This window comes from Nymphalis io, chromosome 7, assembly GCF_905147045.1.
Source record: "Nymphalis io chromosome 7, ilAglIoxx1.1, whole genome shotgun sequence".
NCBI lineage: Eukaryota > Metazoa > Arthropoda > Insecta > Lepidoptera > Nymphalidae > Nymphalis > Nymphalis io.
Window position 1 is genome coordinate 8137533 of NC_065894.1, and position 25819 is coordinate 8163351.

The 25819-nt window shown below is 31.9% G+C and overlaps 1 protein-coding gene across 2 annotated transcripts in view; it reads left to right on the plus strand.

Moving 5' to 3' along the window:
* The window catches only part of LOC126769336 (protein sprint), a 216376-nt gene that overhangs the window by 47902 nt on the left and 142655 nt on the right, over nucleotides 1-25819 (plus strand). The window contains exon 1 of one of the 2 annotated variants that reach the window (XM_050488011.1): nucleotides 22138-22388. The exons of the other annotated variant lie outside the window; for it this stretch is intronic. Coding sequence (XP_050343968.1) covers nucleotides 22219-22388 — 170 coding nt within the window. The 5' untranslated portion in view covers nucleotides 22138-22218. Of the gene's footprint in view, nucleotides 1-22137; nucleotides 22389-25819 lie in introns of those variants that run through there. 2 annotated transcript variants of the gene reach the window in all.

A 25819-nucleotide genomic window follows, 5' to 3' on the forward strand; every position in this document is an offset into this window, starting at 1 on the left:
ATTCCTACATGTATGAAGAGCCGTGATGATTGGTAGAGCCGAGATGGCCCAATAGTAAATCTTAACAGAATATAATATAGGGTTTAAACCGAGACAAGTACTAGTGCTTTTTTGTGCTTTATTTGTGTTATTATTAATGTCGTGTTTGGCGAGCTGTAGAATATTTACTGACTGTAATTTATCGAACTTCTTTTGTTAATGAAATATATTTGCTCTGTAGGTTTTGTTCATTCTTGATTGGAAAAAATACCTTAGCATTAATCAACTTGCAGCTAGCTAACATTTTTACCACCATTCCATGCGATCACGACTTATGGCTTTAATGTAAATAATTCTTAGATAAAAGTTATTTAAAATCTTAGAATACTTATTTGTATTCAAAGTATTATTTTTTACTTAGACCTTAGTTTTACATAAAAGTTTGACATATAGGGTATCCTTATACCCATCCTTTCCTTTTTTAACGTCTTATGTAGAGATTCGCGTTCATCATAAGTATAATAACGAAAGAGACATGACTTAAGCAGCAATTAAAAAAATGATAAGCATGTAATTTGTTAAAACATTAATAAAGATTTGTAAATTGAAACGCTGTCACCAATGACTTTGTTTCTAGCCAAACTAATATTTAAAACACAATTATTATGATAGATAGATAGTAACAGCCTGTTAACGATCCACTACTGGGCTAAGGCCTCCTTTCCTTGTTTGAGGAGAAAGTTTGGAGCTTATTCGTCAAGCATGAGATGAATTATAAAAACAAATTAAGAACATGAAAATTCAGTGGTGCTTGCCCGGGTTTGAACCCACGATCATCGGTTAAGATTCACGCATTCTAACTACTAGTCCATCTCTCATTAAGTTTATTATATAGAACAAAATAATATATAAAACACGATTGTCTATGAGCGAAGCTGATAAAGTAAGTTGGCTCATTGTGTCCACTCCTGTTGATCAACCAATTAAAAGAAATCTATTGGCTTACAGGTTGGTAGCGGCTACATTGTAAACACAGTTGTATCCAAATAAACCATGTTAATTCATTACTATTCTACGCGCTTGTGGATTCGTGTGGCCAGCGTTTATTTGATCTGCCGCTACCGTTCTGTTTGTTTGCAGCACGTGAACTGCTTAACTTAGGTCCCGACAATGCTTGTTTGAAATTTTTTGTACAAGTCTACGATGTAAGGACGTCGCTGGAATATACGTGAGAGATGTTATGCCTGAATGTTAGTGCATTAGGATTTTATCTTCAAGATTTTTAAGGTTTTGATTCCAGCTACTTTTAAGTAAATTGTATCGTCAGTTCGTGTTTTGTCTGAAACAGCTAGTTAGTATAATATGTTGAATGGTTTAATTACATGTTATATATATTTATACTTGCATTAATCAATATTGATACCACATTATTTTTAAATTAATAAAATATACACATTTCTTAGTAACACGCTCTTTTGAAGTAATGTTATATAAATATATAAATATTTAATTATTTTTTTTAAAATAAATCAAGGACGTTATATTTGAGATTTCTACTGAAAGGGTACTTAATTTAATTAGCGACTTCGTTGACTTCGCACAGCCGCAGAGCGAAACTAGGTGTGTCATCCTAGTATTTGTAGGCTTAATTAATTAAAAGCGTAAACTTTCAAGTGACTTCTCCGTTACTGCGATGGCTGTAATTAGATTCGTCAACTTCTGCGGTTTATATAATACAGTTTGTTCAGAATAAACAATTTTAGGTCAAAATTTCGAAGTTGTTAAAGTTTAAGTAGTAAATTAGTTTTAATTTAGTTAAATGTTTGAAATTTAACATATAAATTTAAGTATTAATTATTATATATATTAAGTGTTACCTGACAGTAGTTTATAATTTCCGATCATTCCATATGTACTTTAATTAGTTTTGTACGTTTTACTACCATTTAAAGGTCATTAAAATAAAAAGCAGCTAATGAATTCCATTTCGTTTTTCTTTCGTAAGGTTTTCATACCGAACGGGAGTTTTGTATAAAAAAAAATATATTTTATTTCGTCCTGCAAATTGACGGTGCAAAATTGCAAAAATTTATTTTATTTTTAATATTTCGTAACAGCCTGTGAATGTCCCACTGCTGGGCTAAAGGCCTCCTCTCCTCTTTTTGAGGAGAAGGTTTGGAGCTTATTCCACCACGCTGCTCCAATGCGGGTTGGTAGAATTCACATGTGGCAGAACTTCAGTGAAATTAGACACATGCAGGTTTCCTCACGATGTTTTCCTTCACCGTAAAGCACGAGATGAATTATAATCACAAATTAAGCACATGAAAATTCAGTGGTGCTTGCCCGGGTTTGAACCCACGATCATCGGTTAAGATTCACGCGTTCTTACCACTGGGCCATCTCGGCTTTAATATTTATTAAAATTTAATAAATTTTTAATATTTATTAAAAAATACTAATTACATAATTATAACGTTATTCTATGCGATGCTTATTAAAGGAATAAAATACGTTGAATAATTAATAATTATTTGTAAAATAGATTTTTTTTTAAATATGCGTCGTGTATTTGACTTTATTATTGAACTTTTATATGAGTTCAATTGCATTAATATATACTTATATAAAACATAATAAAATAGAAAGCGTTCATTAATTGTAATTAATAGTAGGTATACTTTAAAAGTATGTTTTGAATTCTAGTAACCAAGATTTACGAGCGGTTCCTAAATCCTCTTCACGAGTCATTGCTCCAACTTTCCGACGATTAAGATTTACAACGGAGCAAACCCTAAATAACTTAAATAGTTGGAAAACCTGATTCCCCGCAACACGAACTCGATACAAGCCGCCGCCTCTATATTTTGGAAACTATTTGCGGCTTAGTATTAAATTATAAAATAAATAGATATTTAAAAAATATTTTTACAAATTAGATTTTGCATGGCATCAATATTGATATTCTTTAAGTTATATAAGACAATTTCATTTAAGTTCACAATATAATGACTTTTCTTTGCATGTTCTAAATATGTCAACGAGATATTAATGATAAATAAGGATTATAATTTAAAACAAATTAATAAACACAATTTAATAAAGACGAATGAATTTAAAACAGGTTATTCTTAGAGAACATTTGCGTCTTTCCTTTTTTAGTCTCATTTTCGTTACATAGACATTCTTTGCTGGCAATCTCTTTCTGCCGTGTCAGCCTGCCAGTCTTTATCATTTTTATGTATGAATCTTCTGGCGTTATTTGAAACATAAATGAAGAGAGCGGATACATTGTTAAAGATGTTTGTAAAATAAGTGCATTTTTCTTTCGACAATATGGGATATTCTTGGTTCCTCAGCCCCGTGTATGGCCAGTATGCGTGACCCGCGCCATACCCTTTATAGGCACTCCTCTGTTTACGTGTGTATATATATGTTTAGCAGTATACGTATAGCGTGTTATAATATCTATATGAATTCACATCGAATCGTATTACCAAAGTACTGCACCTATTTTTATGTATTAAGATAATAAACATACGATTCACGCTTCAATTCAATTTCAGTATTCACTCGTATACGGTATTACTAAAATCCTCCCGTACCATTCATACGCAGATGGAAATCCATAAACCTGCCTTCGAAAACGATTTCAAGTACTTAGTAATGATCCCTTGAAAATATAAAAAGAAAAATATGTTATACGAAGGTAGTTTACGGATAGGTACGTTTCACCAAAATTGGGTTAAGATATCACGTTGAGACCGGATATAAAGAGCCCTTATTTTCTTGGAAGATAACTATTTAAAACAAAATAAATTATTTTATTAAAAGCTTTCTTAAACGTTTTATTATTAATAAAATTTGAAGAATGCAAACCCGAAAAAGGACCACTGAATTTTCATGTGTTTAATTTGTATTTATAACTCATCTTGTGCATGGCAGTGAAGGAAAACATCGTGAGTATTCTGCATGTGTTTTTACTTTTACTTTAGTATTTAATGAACAGTAAATGATCATTATATTAGAGATATATAATATGGGTAAATGTTCTGGTAAACTTACGTTATTTATCGAGAAATGCTCGACATGTTTCGAGAAGACTGCGGTTCCTTAAACGAGTTGCCGCTTTGACGATGCGACATAATTACAGGGATGACATGCCGATCGATTCTCGTCAAGTAAAACGAGAATATTTAATAATTATAAAAGAAAATACTTATTACAATAAATGTATAATATTTTCTCACGGTTGTTTTATTATACACATAAAACTGGCTTGTAACAATAAAACATCTAAAGACAATTCATTTAGCAGAACATGCAAACATAATTATTATTATTATTATTGACACTTATTATATTATATGTATATAACTTGTTGTTATGTATGTGAATTTTTATATCTATAAAAATAAAAATGAAATCTCGGTGTATATGTGGGAGATAATATTTCTTTAATTAAGTTCCGGTCTTATTATAACACGGTTGTTCAATTGATTCAAATGGCAAGTCTTTATATAAGGCTCGACAGATGTCAACAGATCAGAAGTGGTTCAGTGTTGAACACGGCACTATCGGTGCTCTGAACTGTTTATTTGGTAATTACCCAGGTGAGCATATTTTTGTATTTATTCTGTTAATTATGTAATTAAACATAATTATTTTATGTATCGAATTCACTGTACTCACTATTTAGAAATAAGTATAATACCTTGTTATTGTATTAAATATACTTTGTTTTCTTATAAATTGGTTTTACTATTTATTTTGTCTCCCGTTCTCTCACATATAATTGAAAAATAACTGACTCTTTTTAAGTTAACCACGACTATTTGCGAGTTACCAAAACGTTTTTTTTTTTAGACTACTGCTGCTAATCTAAATATTGTGTATATATTATTCAAATAGGCATTATGTACGTTTCGACGCTGGCAAAGCTGCGGGTTGTTCTAATTAAAGATAAAAATATGTTTATTTTTCTGCTTGCAAACAGTAGTAATTAGTTTTGTGATATTAATTTATTTTGTTTGCAGCTGAAATTAAGCGTACCGTATCGTTATGAAAACCAAGTTATATTATATTAGTTACTACATACAATTCCAAATTAAAATGCACAAAAATGCGTGCGAGACACTTTCGAAGAACCCGCATGTATGGTATCAAGATACCTACTATCTAATTATAATCTTGTAATTATGTGACCCCAACCTTTTCAATTACACGAAGTACCAGGAATGGGCGGTAACGGCAGAATATGTCTGACTCAGCGGAGTTCATTCGGTGAGAATAACATGCTTCGTTGCTGTGAAAGTGTGCTATTGTCATTGTATAATACTTTAAATCGATCTATATGTTTGTTTCGTGGAGATGGCCCAGTGGTTAGAAAACGTCAATCTTCCTAACCGAAGATTTCAGATTGAAACCCTGCCAAGTCCCACTTAATTTCTCCACTTAAAATTTCGTGTTAGGCGTTAAAGAAATTCTGGGGTAACTTGCATTGCAGCAGCGAGGTAGGATTAGGTTCAAACATTCTTCTCAAAAAGAAAGAAAGCTATTTTTTTTTACATTTACTGTTACTTATATTATTATATATATAGCGAATTAATTACTTTTTACAATGTTTGTCATTGCTTGTAAAACGAGCCGTAATCTTAAGAGTTCATAAAAATTCCTAAAATATTCATTGGCTTGCTTAAAAGTCATTTTGTGATCGGCGGTAAGGGTAAACATCGTGAAGAATCATGGGTGTTTCGAAAAAGTGTGAGACAAATATATCCACAGTGAGCCGGCGTGATGGAATAAGTCGCGACATTTTTCTTTTAAATATAATTGTTTTGTACAGTTGTGGGATATTTTAATTAATTAAATGTTTTTATGTATTCAATAATCATAAATTACAAAAAAAAAACAACACAAGATAACATTAAAACATGTTTATCGAGTACTCAAGTAATTTTAAAGTAAAGTTTGTATTAAACAAAACCATGACAAATTACACGTAATCTATTTGAGTACATTGACTCATGTAAACTATTATTGTTAAAGTTGTGGTTGGTTTAAAATTATTATTAATTAATAATTTAATTTTGAGGCATGGTAGCCACGTTATGGTTAGAGACGTGAATCTTGGGGGTTCAAAACTGAGTTTTCATTCCAATTTGTGCCTATAATGTAATCCCATTCGATGAAAACGTGAATAAACCATCCAGCGTCGGACGAAATTATGTGATATGTTTTATTAATCAACGTTAGAGCAGTTAAATAAAATAAGCTACACGGCTTTTTAATAAAGAGGACTTTTTCCGGCATTTTTTTCTGTCTTTCTTGTATTTTGTCTATACATTGATTTACGTTATTTTAAAGCGACTGCAAGTTTTTTTAAATTAATTTATTGCCAGGCAGCATCACAATATATCTATATCTATAAATATTTTATTGTAGATAGTAGTTTTCGCTGCGAGTCTCAAGCTTAGCAGTTCCTTTGTTGGTTAGTATAAGCCTTAAAGATGTTGCACTGGCAGGCTGTTACTATTTTTACTTTTATTTATTTCATTTTGCAAATTATATTATGAACACATGGAAATATTGTTTGTTTATGGTTGTCATACAAAAAACGTATTCGAAACTTGGCATTGAGGTAGCGATCGAATAGAATATTTTAAATTTCAGAAAATTCAAGACTGTCTTACTTAAGCTTAAATTGTTTTTAAATTTTACTATAATGCATTTTTTATTAAAAGCTTATGCGAATAAGATTTTTGTAAGTTTGTATACAATTTTAATAGGACAAAGCTTCAAAAACAATGTGTGCTAAAATAAATTGTAAGTTTTTAAACTATAAAGCTTTCGTTGTATTCTGAATTCAAACTTAATGCCTTATTCATACCACACGGTACGGTACATACCCCCTAGGGTTGCCCTTTTAAATTAAATTGTATTTTTTTATAAAAATAATAAATGTCTTACGTAATGTTTATTTATTTTCTTGATAACGTAATTGAATGTTAAACTTAAACTTATTATATAGTTCTATTAAATGACGACCACTTACTTCTATAATGCAAACTGAATGATTATAAACTATATATAAACTGAACTAATGAAACATATTTGTAAAATTCTATTATGCTTATTTTCTTCAGAAATCTGTTATTTATATAATTCATTCATTCTGCCTTAAAAGATTAACTTAGAATAAATTAGTCATTCTTTTGACATAAATTTTATTTCGTCATAACATCAATTAATACGTCTTAATCAAAGATTATATGTTTTGAAAGTTGTTCATTCAACCAATTTTTAAATTCAATTTATAACTTTACCATAAACTTTCTCACTGAAAATAAAATTATTGACCTTAATAGCGAGATTGATTTCCATTTATATTGTTACCATACGCAGCTTAATTAGTAATACTACACTTGGTATAAACATATTAATATACAAAGTATACTAGTCAAAGCCCTAACGTGGAAAGCAAAGCAACGTCCGTCATGTGTCCAAGCGAATCGTCGAGGAAATTAATCACATCGGGAGAGTACAATGTTCAGATTTTATTACACTTGAGTGAACATTAACTTGCGTTAAGTTTATACGCAGTCACTTTGTATTATTTACTTACTATATATAGTGTAACGTAAAGAAAATTATCGAAAATTTACCTACTTATAATTTTTTTTAAAAATATAATATATATAAACAATAATTAAGTAGTGATTAAATCGATTACGGTGGCTAATCTTTTTTTATAGAATAGGTAGGCGGACGAGCATATGGGCCATTTGATAGTAAGTGATCGCCAACGCCCATAGATATAGGCTTTGTAAGAAATGTTAACCATCGCTTACATCGCCAATGTGCCACCAACCTTGGGAACTAAGATGTTATGTCCCTTGTGCCTGCAATTACATTGGCTCACTCACCCTTCAACCGGAACAACAATACCAAGTACTGCAGTTTTGCGGTAGGATATCTGATGAGTGGGTGGTACCTACCTAGACGAGCTTGCACAAAGCCCTACCACCAGTAAAAATATTTCCTTACTATTAGTCTTCTGGGGTGGGGTAATCAGACACGAGAAAACCCGTTTAGCCGTTGGTTCTGCGCCTGATCTCTTCTGTTTGTTCGTTCGTTCGAATGTAACACTGCTAACTACATATCTCCGGCCTGAGAAATTCAAGACAATAAAGTAACTTTTATTGGACTCCACCCCGGTTTCAACCTCGAAACCTCTTGATTTGTAGCCGTACAAGCTAGCCGCTAGATCACTGAACCCGCTAAATGTTATGTCAGCAGGACAAATACACATATTCATTAATAAAAGTTATTTGATTATTCAAGATAATCACCACTTTTATCAACTTTAATATCATAATCTTTTAATATACTTGTTCGTATTTATTTCATAATTTAGTAATTATTATACTAATTTCCTTTTTAAAGATTATTTCATTACATCGTAATATATTATAACACGATTATGTGAAATAAAATAAAATATATTAATCGAGCAGAGCAATATAAATTAATTGAGCAACATTTCTGACCGCGTTTACTGAGTGAAGTCAGGGGAAGATAAATGATTTCTTTATTGACCTCTAAAATCTGATGATATTCCAAGAAGTGAAATACTATTCATTGTTTCAGTTTAAATTAAATCCTTTTTCATTTATTTGTTTAAAAAAACTTTAATAAACGACATATTTCAAAATTAAAATATTAGTAAATTAAGTAGAAGCCCGTAAATGTCCCACAGCGGGGGTTGATGGATACATATCTAACAGAATTAGAAAATTAGACACATGCAGGTTGCCTCACATTGTTTTCCTTTACCGCCGACTACGAGATGAATTACATGAAAATTCAGTGGTGCTAAGGGTAAAAAATTAAACTCAGGCTAGTATGAATCCGCTGTCATCGGTCAAGATTCGTCCGTTCTAACCACGGGGCCATCTCGGCTTAGACATAATAAATGTCTCCTTCCAATTAATTAAAAAATACATAATTAATTGATAGGAATTTAATCGTCTGTATTGTTTTTATTTTCGTATATTATTAAGTACTAGTTGAGGTTTAACTAAGTGATACTGGTTAATTTATAATTTCGACATGTGTTTTCGTCATTACTCAAGGGAAACTTGTGTATCAAGCCTGAATAATGATGAAGGGGATTATTTATGGTGCAAACTTGGGTTATTTGTTACCAGCCATAACATGGTATTAGTTACGTGTTTCATTATTAATTAATGTTGGCCAATTTTATGAGAGAAATATATTTCTAGAATAACTGGATGTTGTCGTAAAATTTTAATGTTAAGATAATTGTTACCTGGTTGTAGGGAGGGGTAGATAATGTCATCTTCATATCTAGATAATTACGGCTATAAAGAGGTTGACTTATATTCAAACTCCTTACAGATGTGATTATTGCTAGCCATCATTGTTAAAAATATTAATATCAGAATTATACACCATTCCTCGAATTAGTAACATTATATTTGATAAATAAGAAATCAACAATTGTAATATTTGCATAAACAATATAATCCTATGTGATATTAAGGCATAAGTTGTTAGTTTTTTTTGTTACGCTTTCACATCTTACTTAACCGATCATTATGAAATTTTGTATACACGGTCTCATGACCTGACCCCGTCGTGGGGAGAAACTATAAGGTCCTCCACCGACCGATTTCGGCTACGGTGGCCAATCTCAAGAGAGATTAGCCAACTGCGCAGGATTTATTATAGTGCACAAGTGTGTGCGCAAACACAGGTGTACTCTCTATTCCTCAACTCCCATAATCCGATGGGATGACAATCCGACACGACCGGAAAGAGTTTAGATGCAGGACCAATAGCTTTACGAGCTTTCCGAGGCATGGGAGTGTACGCACTACCAATTTAAAATCCAATAACTTTTTAATGGCCCTGACCTGGGATTTGAACCCAGGACCTCCGGGTCTGCGGTCTTCATCTAGCTGACGAGGCAGTCAAACTAGTTGATAAATAAATTAAGAATATCTTGTGAATGAAGTATATTGTTTTATATAGCCTGAATCGATTCTACCGTACCAATAGCAACTTATCAGCTATCCACCACCGAACATTAATATGTAATATTGGACAATTCCAGGTAAGCAAGCCAGTGTAGCTAAGGGCAAAAATTTAACAAAACTGCGTCGAGAGTTCCTTTTGTCCCCATGACACAATACAATGTTAATCATTTTATCACCAAACCGATATGACGAATGCAGACAATTATACTGTATGCTTTGAATAATAGATCATGGATTGTAATTAATCACCTAACAGCTCACGTGTACTTCCCCCATATCTATCATTTTACATTCGAGTTGAAACGAGGCCTGTTGAAAACGGTAATATAATACGCAAGGGGATGAGAGTGTAGTTATTGATATGTTAATAAGTGATGAAATTTCTCATATAATGAACTTGTTAATGTGAAAATTCGTTACCGTCTCATTATACGAATTAAAATATCAATTTCGTTTTATTGTATTCCGATTGTGTATTACGTTGTTAAATTAATAGTCTGCGCCTTTTTGGATATAAATTGTAGAAGGACAAACAAATAATTAATTTACATATAAATTGTCTGCGAAAAGTTAAATAAATTATCGCTTTTAAGAAAACAGCGTTTAGTTTGAATTCGTTGTTTTACATACAGATAATTTTAATCGTACATATATAGTTGACCATTTATTTCAATATAGTTGACTATTTATTATAAAGAAAATTTATTGAGTTCATTGTTTGTTCTCCTCTGTAGAATCTTTTTTTCCGAACTGGTGGTAGTTTTGCATTCGATTTAATCTACATGGCGTGCCAATACGGCATACTTGAAAAATAATATTTTGATTATATATGAGTTATTATCAAAACATAAATTGTACATACATACAACAAAATATTTAAAAAAAGGTTTATTGTATAATAGACAACTGTTCAATTTTAATCAAAAACTAAAAAGAGCTACCCATTGATTTCAATCATAATTTTTTTTTACAATCTTAAATGGATTTATTATTAGCAAATGTTACTTTTTAAAATGAATATAATTAAGATTTGTTCTAAAAATTTACTTGTCATGCGTCGTGTATGTTATTTAACGTTGCGCTTAATTGTACGAATGTAGATAGTGAATATATGTCACTTATAAATATAATGTTTATTCTAAAAAATATCGCTCATTTCACTTATGGCTCGTTTACATTGACACAGGGACATTAAAAAATACTCCTAATAGGTATTCTATTAAGCCTAAAGCTGCTGTTGTAATAGCATTCGTAATTGAAACTATCGAGTCTGCGTTTACATTTTAAAGGTCACGGTCAATTTTAATTGTCTGTAACGTATTTTACAGTTGTCTATCTTGTTTGTTTTATGTAACACGACTGTTCATTACACGAACATCAGTTATCGTTTAAATTAAAAAATAAACATATATGTTGATCGCGTATTTATTTAGTCGACTACATAAGTGGTTAATTTATTTAAGTCCATAACTATTTATAGAATAACTTAGGAATGTTCTGAATAGGCCTTCACTACTAAATAATGTTTTGTTCCGTTTGTTGAATTGAAAAGGTCAATTTGTAATTTATATGTCATATCAAGTAACACCTTTTGCGTCTTTAATATTAAATGTGAAACTATGAGAAATAGATAGAAGATGTTTGAAATTGAACTAATACTAGTATTGCATGAAGTATTTATTGTATTGGCTTTGTTTGAGTTATTTCAGTAACTTATATCTATCAATCCGTGATTTTGGACGTATAATAAGTTCTAAACTTTCTTCTTAGAGGAAGAGGTTGTTGCTCAACTGTGGGACATTTACTGCATTTGTTACTATTGAGCTATCACATCATCGTATTGTATGATTATATTTTATTTTTCATAAGAAATTTTCTTTGTGGTTTAGAATGTTGTCATTGCCAGACATAAGTCTGGTATAGATATGTAGCTTGCAGAGAAATCATGTTAGGAACATTTTATATTTGTAAAATAGTCCTTATTGTAAACGAAATAAGGTTTCATATACTCCCTCCTGGCCACGTGATGGGAGTTGTGAATTTTGAAACACATGTTACGTTAGTTTGTATATTAACTAACAAAAGATTTATAACACAACGGATATTTTATGTACAAATAAATTGTATAGATTGAAACTGTTAAATAAGTAGAATATAACTCAAGGAGTAAATCTTCATTAATTTTGTTTTGTAAATCTAAAAATAATACTTTAAGGAAATTTTAAAGTAATGGTTACTCTACGTTACTGCTACAATTCATTGCGTTGTTTTGATTGATAATGAGTGAGCCAGTGTTAAGGAACACTAAAATATAAATTATTATTATTATTACAATGATAGAAGACAAAAAAAGACACCAAAAAAAAACGCATAATCACTTATCACGCAATAAGCTAATCCCACCGAAAACTCCTGAACTAATTATGGTAATAAATATATATTATTTGAAGAAGTGCAGATTTAGAAGAAACTACCAGATAAAATGGTAAACGTTATATAGAAATAAAAAAAATAACTAGACGAATTTAGTTTGAAATGGTTCTATAAATACAGAACATGACTTGTTATCTTTGCATTGCCGAAGATACGAACACAATGTATAATGTATGCAGGTCGTCCAAGTTTACGATTTATACGGTTTTACTGCCCTTCTAAGACAAACAACAAAGGTACGTGTAACCAGCGTACAGTATGTCAAGTCGGGCAGTGAATTGACTAAACAAATAAAGCAAATTCATTCAATCATTGCATTTAACCAACACATATTTAAATTATTTTGTAAAGTTATGTAATAGTTTTAGATTTTTAACAAATTACATATTTACTTTAGGATTGCATAACATATTAGAGAAATAGATTCAATTTACTTACAGACGTTTTTGAGAGTACTCCTTTATCTTGCAAATAATGCATAACACTGAAAATTACCTCTATTCATGTTTTGAAATGTAGATTTTACCGAGAAGAACCTATAAAATCTCAGTACTTATTTTTTCAAATGAAATAAATCGAAATTTATATACAATTACAATATGTTCTAATTTACTTAATTATTATACTACATTCACGTTTTACATCAAAGCTCTTGTGTCATAAGAGTCATCTACTAATTTTGTAGCATATGATTAAAAATAATTAAATGTCAATACTAAAAACATATTATCGCCCAAGTTTAATATGTGTTTAGTTTTAACATTTATTTATTCTTCTGTGTTTTTTTATTATTATTTTTTTATAGAATAGGAAAGCGGACGAGCATATGGGCTACCTGATGGTAAGTGGTCACCAAACGCCTTTGGTGAAACATTGGCATGTTGGATGTCAACCATCGCTTACATAGCCAATGCACCACCAACCTTGGGAACTAAGATTTTATGTCCCTCGTGCCTGTAATTACACTGGCTCACTCACTCTTCAACCCGGAACACAACAATATTAAGTACTGCTGTTTTGCGGTAGAATATCTGATGAGTGGGTGGTACCTACCCAGACGAGCTAGCACAGAGCCCTACCACCAGAGTAGTATTAATCTAATATTACACATAGATTTACATTTTTTAAATACATACGAAAAGTTTCGCTGCAAAACATTTAATACTATTCAAAAGAAAATTTAAATTATACGGTAATCATTATATTCGGTAACACGGGTGTTTGTAATCGGTTAGAGGCATCTCGACCAATTACAAGGTTTTAGCAATTTTACGCTTTAACCGATGCTAAATTAATTAAGAACAATATGCAGATATAATAATTGTTTAGACAGCGTGAAGTAATAAATAAGAATTCAACATTATTATGAAAATTTAACTTGTTATGTTTTCAAAATTTAAAGAACATCGATATAAAACTATAAAAAAAGTTTCATAGAATGTGTTAGGTTTAATTAAGGTTAAAGATACTTCATACCGGGAACCTCTCAGCATACGTTGGAGGTGTGCCCCGCGTGGAGTGCGGAGAGGGAGATCCTGGTCCGTGAGGTCGGACAAGACCTGTCCCTGTGAGCAATCGTGTCGGCGATGCTTCGCAGGGAATCGGCGTGGAGGGCCGTAGCCTCCTTCTGTAAGACCGTCATGGTCCAGAAGGAGACGGCGGAGCGGGAACGGGAAAGGGCCGATCCTGCTCGGCGGAGTTGGCGACGGCGTCGTCTCGGCCCTCCCATAGCCCAGACGCCCGGGGTTTAAAAGATAGGGCGTAACCCTGGGGCCGTGGATGCCTCGCGCGTCCTATTTCAGAAGGCCCTGAAGAGGACGGCAGCCGAGATGACCTCGCGCTGTCGTACGCACTAGCGAGGAGTGCGGGGGGGGGGGCGAGATTCGCCCCCTGATAAGAGCTCCGCCGAGCCACGACCAGAGCAAAGCACGGGAGAGGCCGCGGATGCGTTATATCAACACGATCCCGCTGCCTCTCCGATCCGTGCTGAGGACGGCCATCGCAGTGGTTTTAGTGGGTAAGAATGCCACATAACCCGATTCCACCCCCATATGACCCGGGTACCTTTCTAAAGGTTTCCACTGCGAGAAAAAAAAGGCTTAAGATTCTTCATAATAAAAATAACTGTAGAACTTGGTACCAAATCGTGACAATAACCATTGATTGTAAGTTTATTTATTTCTCAAACAATCTCTATAAGATACTTAGTTGATTATGAAAAAGGTATTGCTTTAAGAGGGGCGTCCATGTCTTTTATATTACTACTACAAAATGTATTTCTTATTTCTAAATTATCTAATGGATTCTGCCATCGAAGTATTATTGTAGTAAGAAGTTATTTTGAGTTAACTATAATATCGAATATTTGTCTGACCTTGTCTACAAGAATAAAAGTGGTACTAGTTCTTAGCTTCACACAAAATCGTAATGAAATACATGTATTTGCGTATACGCTATGCTCCATTAGATTCTATGAAATCTCTAGTTACTTATATGAAAACAAAAAAAGAAAATACAAAGCAATAATAATAAAAAATATAACAAAAATATATACATTTTTTTTCTAAAATGTAGCCTCATCGAAATGCCGTGTACTTGTTTGTAGATTGTTAAGTCTATATAAAGAGTCTCGCCGATAGAGTGAAGAGCGCTGTTGTTATTAATTATGCAGTATCATTGGAACACTAATGCTGTAATATGTATTCATAGCTTGCCTTCATTAGTCAGTCAGGGTCCCAAAGGTGGCAGGTAAAATTGATACAAATTTAATCAGTCAGGTAAAGAAAGTTGCCTTGAATGTTTTCTCTTCGCGTAAATATTTAATTTTATAAGTAATTAAATTATGTTCTCGTTTTAAAGATCTTCTGAAATAAATATTTTAAATACTTCGCACTAATTGATTAAAATATCAACGTAGTTTGGTATGTGAAATTAATGTTTTAATTCGAGGAGAGCAATAATGTTACATTTTGATTTATTTTATATATTTAAATTATTGCCTTAAAATAAAATAATGTGACTATAAAAAAGTACAAAAATTATATGATAATAAGAATTGGTTTCGAACATATATGAATAATTAATTATTGAAATATGAGAATAATGAGAAGATTTTTTATTTGTTAATCAATCGAATCATTCTTTCAACGATTAAAAGCTTGTATGCACCCAAAGAATACATTCGTATAAACTTTGGTGAAAGTCGAAAGAATAATGCGCTTAACAAAAATAAATTGTTTTCGTACAAGCCTTTAAGGATCGTGATTGTATTTATTGGATGTAAATCTTGAAAATAATGAGCGAAAATTAATTCTTGGCAATACTATATGACATATGTAAAAGAGGTTTTATTGAAAACTACTAGAGACTGAGACCCCTCTCTAGCCTCTAGTAGTTTTCTAGTAGCTCTTAGATATGTCCCATGTCCTTTTCTGCACCCCTGACAACGTGTTTACAAAATTTTACGATGATCGATTAAGTAGTTAAGATGTGAAAGCGTAATAAATAAAAAAAAAAGTAACTTACGCATTTATAATATAAGTTAGGTTATAGTTGGACTTATCGAATAAATAAGTTCAATATTTAAAAATGTTTGTTACCAAAGCATCTCTATCGCATTAGATAAATTTTACTTTCATCGGGACGTTAGCAAGCTATTCGGTATAATGTCCAGCTCGTTTTGTCGACCTTATTGCTCGAGAGTCACGGATGACTATAAAAGGCTACGCCCAGATAACATTATTCCATATAATGCATCCTCATCCCTTTGAAAAGGAAAGTTGTATAACGTTTTTTTTGTGATCGCTTCCCTTTTAAGGATCGTGAGTTTTATTGCAAAATCCGAGGGAGAGACCATCGACAGTACTATCAAAGGGTTGGGCCGACTTCGTGTGGGCTTTTATATTTCTTTCGCATTGCCTGCTGTACAATGTTGTTAAAATCACGACCGCTTACTTTCAGACTATTTGTGATGAAAACAAACCATTGTGAACAATTGCTGTCGTAACAAACATAGACACGTTGGAATAAGTCACAAATTTCAATGACATATATACAACAGGATTATTTCATTTTTTTCATTAATTCATTCGATGTTAAAGATATAAAGATGACACCGCCAATAGCGGTTAGTTTACATACAATTGTTAGAGCGTTTTGTAGGTACCTATTTATTTTGCACCGATTTTTATAAGTTTTATTAATTTAATTATTTTTTTATAATAATGTGTCGTTATTGTTATAAAGTATTACAATAACTGATTTATATGTATTTTCAAGAATTACAAATAAACCGCGATTATTTTATTTTTATGATTATAGAAACTAGAAGGAAAACTATTATACGATTAAAAGTCATATGTATTAGGAAGAGAAGGACTTATTTTGAAAGAAAGGTGAATTCCCATCAAGATCCATTCAAAATAATTTGAGCGTTCTCAATAAGAAATCAAAAATGCATTCGGCTTAGCAAGTTCAAATTGAACTCGTCCTGCAGGGCGCGTACGCACGTTCCTCGAGCCAGTGCGCCGGCGCCAACGTTTCCGATCGGACGATTGGATAGCGCGATTGTGAATTGCGAAAATACCGCAAACTTAATACGTATTTAAGCTTAGTACCGCTCGAGTGACCAGCCATACAAGTGCACCTTTCTTAACCCACTTATAACATCAAAGGATTTTTTTTCAAGTGAAATGTGAAGTAGGTAACTCATTAATCTTATTGGCTTTTGTTACACTATTACCGTGACGTTTAGAATTAAACTTGCAATGTACTTCTGGTTTGTTTAATTGGAGTTCATTGACCGATGTATTTTTCTATTTTAATGAGGAATTAATCCTGTTTAAGTAATATCTCACATCATTTATTAATAATGAAATCATTATGAATCATTTTAACTTCTGTTTAACTTGTCAAACAACAAATGATCTAATCAACACCCACTAAAGATTATTGTAATTTCGTCATTTTCTAATAACTGTCCATAAAAACAAATCTATACTTGGTTATTATAGTTTTTATCATACGTACGTTTCGATATAAAATTTCATACATGTATTATAAATGACTTTTTATTTTCTTGCATATTTAAAAAATATGAGTACAGTATTTCGTAAAACAATGGGTCGCAAAGTTCAGGTGTGCAATTATTTCGCGATGATACTCCGTCTTGACAAGTCCTCAGTTTATGAGCATGGCATTCCTTGGCTTGCTGCCATGATGTTCAATGTTGGCGGTCTTTTACACAATACTATATATTTATATAATACTAATGCAATATTATTTAATCTTACCTGTTTTAACGGCTCTTGGATATTATATGATGATGTAGGTATAAAGAAATTAATTTATTGTAAGTAGTAGGTTTCGTTAAAGACAGTCCCAAAGGTTTAAGCTATCAATAATATTAAGCTGTTCATATATTGAAATTTGTTTAAAATTTAATAAATATATATTTTAATTAAATAATATTTATTTGTTAGCTTCGTTTAAAACGTATTTTTATCAGTCAGTTCTTTGACTTCGCTAAGCAAATATTGAACATTTTGTATTGACTGCAAAATCTATTGTTACAAACAAAGCTGATACATTGATGTTTACAAAGGTGTATTTATTTTGTGTCAGCACTATCTTTAACTATAAAGTTACTTATGTACTAGATAGCAAACTTAGAACTATATATATATCTACAAACTGCTGGAAGTAGATAGTTTATTGACAGAATATAGTGTGTTCAAAATCTTGAGAAAATCTTTAGCTGATTTAAATTATAAATACTTTTTTTAATGATAATTTTAAACATTGGTGAAATAATCTGGCAATTTAGAAAAAAGTATGTATGTAAAAAAATAGGAAGTAAACAGAATTTTAAATTTCGAATGATTGGAAAAACTATTTTTACGTCACATTTAAATAATAACATTTAAAGGATGAGCAATGACCTAAGAAATAAATTCCATCACTTATATCAAATCGTCTTTCGCCTTTTAGGGAAACCAATAAATACCAGTGAGTAAATGACTAAGCCATATAAGAATCAGTTCCTATATGTATATGTCCTCGAACTTGAGGCCTACGACTTAATATAAAATCTTATAGTTGTTTTTCGATTTAATAGAATCCATATGACCTTATTGTATTAGTGACGAAATACGTTCATTTATAAAAAAATATATATGGTACCTATATTGTATTGTCATTAGCGCAAAATATTAATTTAAACTTCAGATCAATTAGGTAGGATTTAAAATTCATTTTCAAGATTAAAAACTCAAGATTAAAAATTCATTTTCAAGACTAAGACTAATAGGTGAAGTTAAATAAAAGCTTGTAAATACACATTTTGAATACTCAAGATGTTTGAAAAAAAAACATGATTCTAAGTTTGATCGGATGCACGGATAGTCCGGTTCTGATTTAGAAAAGTTTGTAAAGACCTTTTATATAACTGTAACGTAAAGATATGCTAAAATGGTATTAAAGACCAAAGTTGTGTTCTTAATTTAAAATTAACTCATTACAGTCTTTCCTTAATAATTTCATTATATTTATTAATTAAATTCATTTATCAAAAAAATTGTATATATTTTTTTATATAAAATTATTGCAATAAAATTTATACGTTAAATATTTATAAAGTGATTTTTGCTTCTAAACTTAATTGAAAAAAAAAATTCAAAAAGCTTCATAAAGAAATGTATGGATTTTGGTACAAGGCAAATGTTTGTCAGAATTAACTCGTCATTATTTTGTATACATAAATGTTTCCTAATAGAAATTATGTACACTTAGGTCGAAAGAAATGACATTAACGGAAAACTGTTGAAAACAAAACACGAATATCTCTAGATATTGTGGTTTATAAACTATAATCGGCGTAGACGTTGTCTCGCAATTATCCCTGCCAGATCCGAGATAAAGTTATCCGTTAACAGTAAACGACCCGTGCTATAATCATGCTCGGGCAATTTTATGGCACAATTTAACAATTGTTTTATATTTTTTTATACCTTAAATATATTTTATAATTATAAGTGAACCAATTTTATATATTTAGTTAGCAGCTATTAGTTCAGCGTTTCGTAACTTTTGATATCAATATAGTCTATAATTCATATTAATCATAATTACAAAATATGTCTTAGATAAATTTATAGCGACAAAATTTAGCAATATTTAAGTGCTAATAAAATTGTATGTACTAATGCTATAAGAGCTTAATGTGATATTGGTAACATCCTGTGAATGTCCCACTACTAGGTTAGCCTGGCCTCTTCTCCCTTTTTGAGGAGAAGGTTTCGAGCATATTCCACCACGCTGCTCCAATGTGGGTTGGTAGTTAATGTGATATAATTATTCTTAATATACAAGTGCTATCTATGCACTATGCACTTGTATACAACACACAACACAAGGAGAGTATTGACAAATAAACAACTTTGGCATTGAATTGGCGCGGTATCATTGGTCGAGATCTTTAAATTATCTATGTTGTTTGTTATGGATACGCGAAGAAATGGCGTCTTGAATGTCGGTGAAGTTGTTATCGAATCTTTGTATTGTTGTACAAGTCTTCTAGATAATCTACATAATGGGCGTACCGTACATTGTCGATACCTGTTTTGTTTAATTTATCTCATTCTCATTTTGTCCTAGTACAAAAAGCATATCTGGCAATTTCTGCAACTTGGCCTTTTATATCCAAAACAATAACAGTAAGTGAATGTGGAAATAGTGAAAATAAGTTACATTCGGGTGGTATTAGCGATATCATCATTTAGTATATTTTTTAGGTTTAGTATATTTTTTATCCAATTTGTTACAGCTGAAAATATCTTTTGTGTATAATAAAATCATTTAAATCTTTCTTGCTAATTAAACATATCTTGAAAACAATACATTTTTTACATTTGTAATGGACTAAATTGAATTTTAAGTCAGTTCTACTCAACTAATTGAGCCGAAATTTTACACATGTTGTGATAAAAAAAAAATTGCTTCAATAGTCAAACACTAAATCGCTTAGAAAGCGATTTTTCATTTTTCACCAAAATTGATACTAGGACAATTTCTAACATTTATCAAAAGGTCATATCTGTATATATTGCGATTATATTATCGAATGTGAATCCTCAGGCACTACTTTACTACTACTACTAACCGAACACCAAATGTTCACAATAAATATTGTATTTTCCCATTATATAAATGTTCTAATGTATTACACTCTTTTAAAATGAGATTGTATCTAATTGTTTTTATGTTTTAAATTAAAATAAACTATTAAAAACTGAATTAATCCATCAGTGCTATTATATTTCGGAAAATGATACACCAATCACACAAATTTCGTTTAAGATTAGTCTGTAAGTGGTTCGCTGAATAAACACTTGAGGCTATTTTCATTGAAAGTAATGACCAAATTGCAATAAAATTTATACCAGCCTTGGGCTATATGAGTTTTATTACGTTGCTATTTCTATGTAACAGTTTATTATCATTGAATTATATAGTTCTGAAATCTGTTCAACGTCCCCAATTTTGTCTCTGGTAATTGTTTTATAAACACAATTGCCGGCAGTCTTCGTATTTAACATTGTCTATGATGTTTTTTTTAATAATACAATTAATACCGATATATAGGATATACGCTTGATGGCTTTGATCGCATAACATTTGCCGCGTTGTTTCCACTGGCTTTCACTTTAATTGTATATATTAAGTAACGTTAATGTTACTGGTGAATAAATTTACTTCCGTACGATATAAGAAATTCTTTGCGTTTGTGTACTGCAATTCCAATATTTAATTGATTTAATTACAATTTACTAAGGAATCCGTAAACGACTTACTGCTGGGCAATAATTGCTTCTTAACGTGTTCAGTTATGAAACATTTGAAGCATAATTGTTCTATTCTGGATTGACATATTTTATTACTTCTTATGAAACATACAATTTTCATTGTGTTTTGTTTCGCCCATTAAGTTTAAAATAAACTATAAATATAAATTTAACATGTCAGTACTTTTATCTGGATTTAAAATTCATGGACATGATATACTGAGTCTTTATGGCCCAGTGGTTCGAATACTTGAATCTTAACCAGATGTTGCTGGTTCATATTGTCACACCCCTGAATTGTCATAAACACATGACATTATTGTGTTTATACTTCATCTCGTTCTCATATTTCAAAATATCTCTTTGCACCTAAGAATGTTTTATGGTAAGGTATGAATATTTGTGTTTTCATATTCAACAAAATCTCTAAGTTGCATTTACAAATTAATACTTTTGTTTTTTTTATGAAATGATTTTAATGACACAGGAAACAGTGTATTGGTCAAGTTATTATTTCAATGCACATTACATCGTTACGTGTGGGAGTGTAACATAATTCACTGTATCCCGTTGTTAGAAGGGATAGTATGGTGGTGGTCATTCTGCCGTAACGTTATTCCATTTAGTTCATGTGTTACTGTCGAAGGTAAAACAAACGCTTATGAGAATTTGTTTAAAATTGTGTGAAATGTTTGCATACATTATTATTTTATAATTAACTATTAAATGATAAATACTAAATGTTATATTTACGTCATACTTAGATTTTTTTAATTCACATTTATTTCTAAACAAAGAATTGTATATTCATGTCATGTTCTTTTTATGAGCATGAAATAGTGTCAGTGTAATAACAGTGAGTACTTGTTATGTGATAAATATAAAGAGTTTGTGATAGTGAAACGATGTTAATAACGAAGTACACTGCGATACTTCTGGAGAGCGCTAGAAGTGCTGAAGCAAGGAACGCTGTATCGAGATCTAATCGAGGTGTCGGTGATGCCGATTGGTCGTCCTCATTAGATAGCGTTCCAAATCGAAGACGACATTGGAGACGCCGGCACGTGGCACACAGGTTTGTTTTTAGTCTTGATCAAATTAAACTTATTAGCAGCAAAGATTTGGTAATGTTTGTGATTTTTTTTTTAAGTACATAAGCTAGCGCTTGGCTGTTATCACAGCTGATGGAAAGTTATGATACAGTCTAAGATGGAGCGCGCTTGCCTAGAAGATGCCTATTCACTCTAGACTTAAATTGATGAATTAAAAAAAATATATGCCTCTACTATATTTTTTTATTAAACGTTATAAATTGTGAAGCCCGTTCGTTTAAATTGGATATACTTACCACATATGTTTTAAGTAAAGGTGAATGAAGGCGTAGCTTAGCATTTTTCGGTAAAAAAATATTGTTCCTAAATGTTTTTTATTCAGTTCCGTAGTTTCAAAGTTCTGCAAGAAAATGTAATGATGCAAAGGCCCATAAATCCTTTCTATGTTGTTAATAGGGCGTATAAAAAAGCACAGAGCATGCTACAAGTGAGTCAGCGCTCCGCTTGATCTGCAAGATCCGCTTGGCATGTTTTTATTATTTTATTTGTTTGTATCACTGTATAAAAAAAACGGTACAAAGCTTTAATTTTACCTGCCGTTGACGCTAAGGTCCCATAAAACACTTCGAACTACATATTTTAGTTATAATTGTTATGGATATAATTTGTCGCATATGTATGCATATTTTAATTTATGTCCTCTCTTACCTGACTCCTTGGCCGAGTCTAGGTCATAAGATTGTAGATCAAGAAGTCCTTGGTTCAATCCCTAGTTTCGGCCAGTAAAACGATATTTACGTGACAAATCTCACTAGAGACACGCCCGGTTTTTAAGAGCTTATCAGTGTTTACACTTCCTTGCTTCGGAGAGCACGGAAAGATCCTGGTGCATGATCTCTTTCCGGTTTTATTGGTCATTGGATTATGAACGAAAAAATAGAGTTAGACGAGTGGTTGGTTGGTGTTATTATATATAATTGTGTACCATCATATGTCCTGCGCAGTTCGCTAGTCTCCAGAATGTAGCCAGAAGGATTCATCTTGTATACGCCTCATCTGTGTTAAATATTGTTTACAAAATAGTTATTTATATGAAATAATATATAGTGAAGGTCGAAAAGTTACCACACGGTGGACATAATCAGTTTGTACTCCTAATGCAATACTCGTAATTTGCTAAACCAGTAAAATCGTGACCGCAGCAGGTGCGACTGTCGAAATATCGTGTAAATCAATATCAAGTATCTTACTTTTACAGTTGTTAAATTGTTGTACTGCAGTCACAATACTAACTGTATTAGTTATAGTACTAGTACCCACTATTGTAAGAAATATTTCTCTTAATATAATTTTCCGAATGTGTGAAGATTTTGGATCGTGAATAAGATATTTTACGTTTACCGTAATTTTTTGCTTAACTTTGATTATTATAGCGAAACAATCGACTATTTAAAATAAACAGATTTTTCAAAAATGTAATGATGCAAAGGCCCATAAATCCTTTCTATGTTTTTTGCTATTTTCGTATCATTTCATTATTGTATTTAATGGCATGCATAATACGCTCAATCTAAGCGAAAACATCTTAGGTCAGACCCTCCAAATTAAATATTAAAAATATTATTGTTATCACGCAATATTCACATCTCTCGTCCACTGTTCAATCTACCGGTGGTACTACCAAATTTACTGGTGGTAGGGCTTTGTACAAGCTCGTCTGGGTAGGTACCACCCACTCATCTGATATTCTACCGCAAAACAGCAGTACTTGGTATTGTTGTGTTCCGGTTTGAAGGGTGAGTGAGCCAGTGTAATTACAGGCACAAGGGACATCTTAGTTCCCAAGGTTGGTGGCGCATTGACGATGTGAGCGATGGTTAACATTTCTTACAAAGCCAGTATCTATGGGCGTTGGTGACCACTTACCATCAGGTGGCCCATATGCTCGTCCACCTACCTATACTATATAAAAAACACCACGACTACCAGCACTCCCCCCTTTTGTTCTCAAAAATATTTATCTGCTACGCAACCACTCTAATTTCTCGCCGGCCAACTTAGATCGCGCGTAATGTTATAATGTTCAAGAATGTCTGATTGATATCATATTTAGTTTTTAATCCTTATTGTAATTAGACATATTTTATTTATGTTCTATTCATCTGTTGTCTCCTTATGTCCTAGTATTATTTTTGCTTTATGATGTGATACAACAACTTTTAACATTATCAGTGCTATGACAGCTAGATATAGCGATTGGACTTAAATAAACAAATCTGTCATTCATGATATACATTACCTAAAATATTCCTATCATCAATTTTTAAATCAACATTTTTCCTTTTGTCTTCCGCATTCATTTTAAACGTTTGAATAAACAAGCACGACACACATTAGAGATTCATTGGATGCATCCATGCTTTAAAGAGTAGTAGAGTCGAGACATGTACTATAATTGCATTTTTATTAGTATCAATTGCGGTGGCCAGCTTTGCTTAGATGCTGATTTGTATTCGAGTAACTTTTAACGCGCATTAAATATTGATTTAGCAAGACAATAATAATCTATTTTTCGAACGGTCCCTTTAATCAATCAATCAACAGCCAATCGTTGTCCACTGCTGAACATAGGCCTCTCCCAAGGTGCGCCAAAGCTCCCTGTCCTCCGCCTTCCGCATCCAGTTGGTGCCCGCCACCTTCTTAAGGTCGTCGGTCCACCTGGCTGGAGGGCGCGGTCCCTTTAGCCGTGGAGTACCGGCTTAGAATAGTACTCCCCCAATCTCATCCCGTGGGTGTCGTAAGAGGCGACTGAGGGACGGGGAAAAGGGGGGATGGGCAGCAGCGTCCCTCCCATAAACATCTTACCCCCCCTACTGCGCTCGCCAACACGCCTGCCCAGCGCGGCGAGTATGGGCAAACCCCTCCATTAATGGCAGATGCGCCCAAAAAAAAAAAAAAGGTCCCTTTAATACATTGCAAGTAATTTTCAAGTATATATTTCCAAAGTTTAGTCACACATATGTGACAAGTTTGTTTATAAAATTTAAGTTCACGAATTTTTATAATGTGTTTAGGAAATTGTTTAAATAATCTCAAGTGACAAATTACATGTAGTATATGTGTATACATATCTAAATCATAAGTACTTGTGCTAGTTTTGGATTACATTTATCTTCAACTATTATATTTATTTAGGTTATTCGTTATATTTAAAATATGAAAAAACATAAATCTTGAGAAAGCAACAAGGATCGTTCACCTCAGTCTCGCCTACGGCATAAATTGGTCACATCCTCAATCATTCACGTACATTCATTCGTTTGAATGTATTTTAAAATAACTTTGATTGTTACTACTATTCTATCAATTATGTTTACCACATATCTATTAAATTATTATAAGTGTTTAAATAGATAGATATGAATATAATATGTATCACCATACAAACATAACA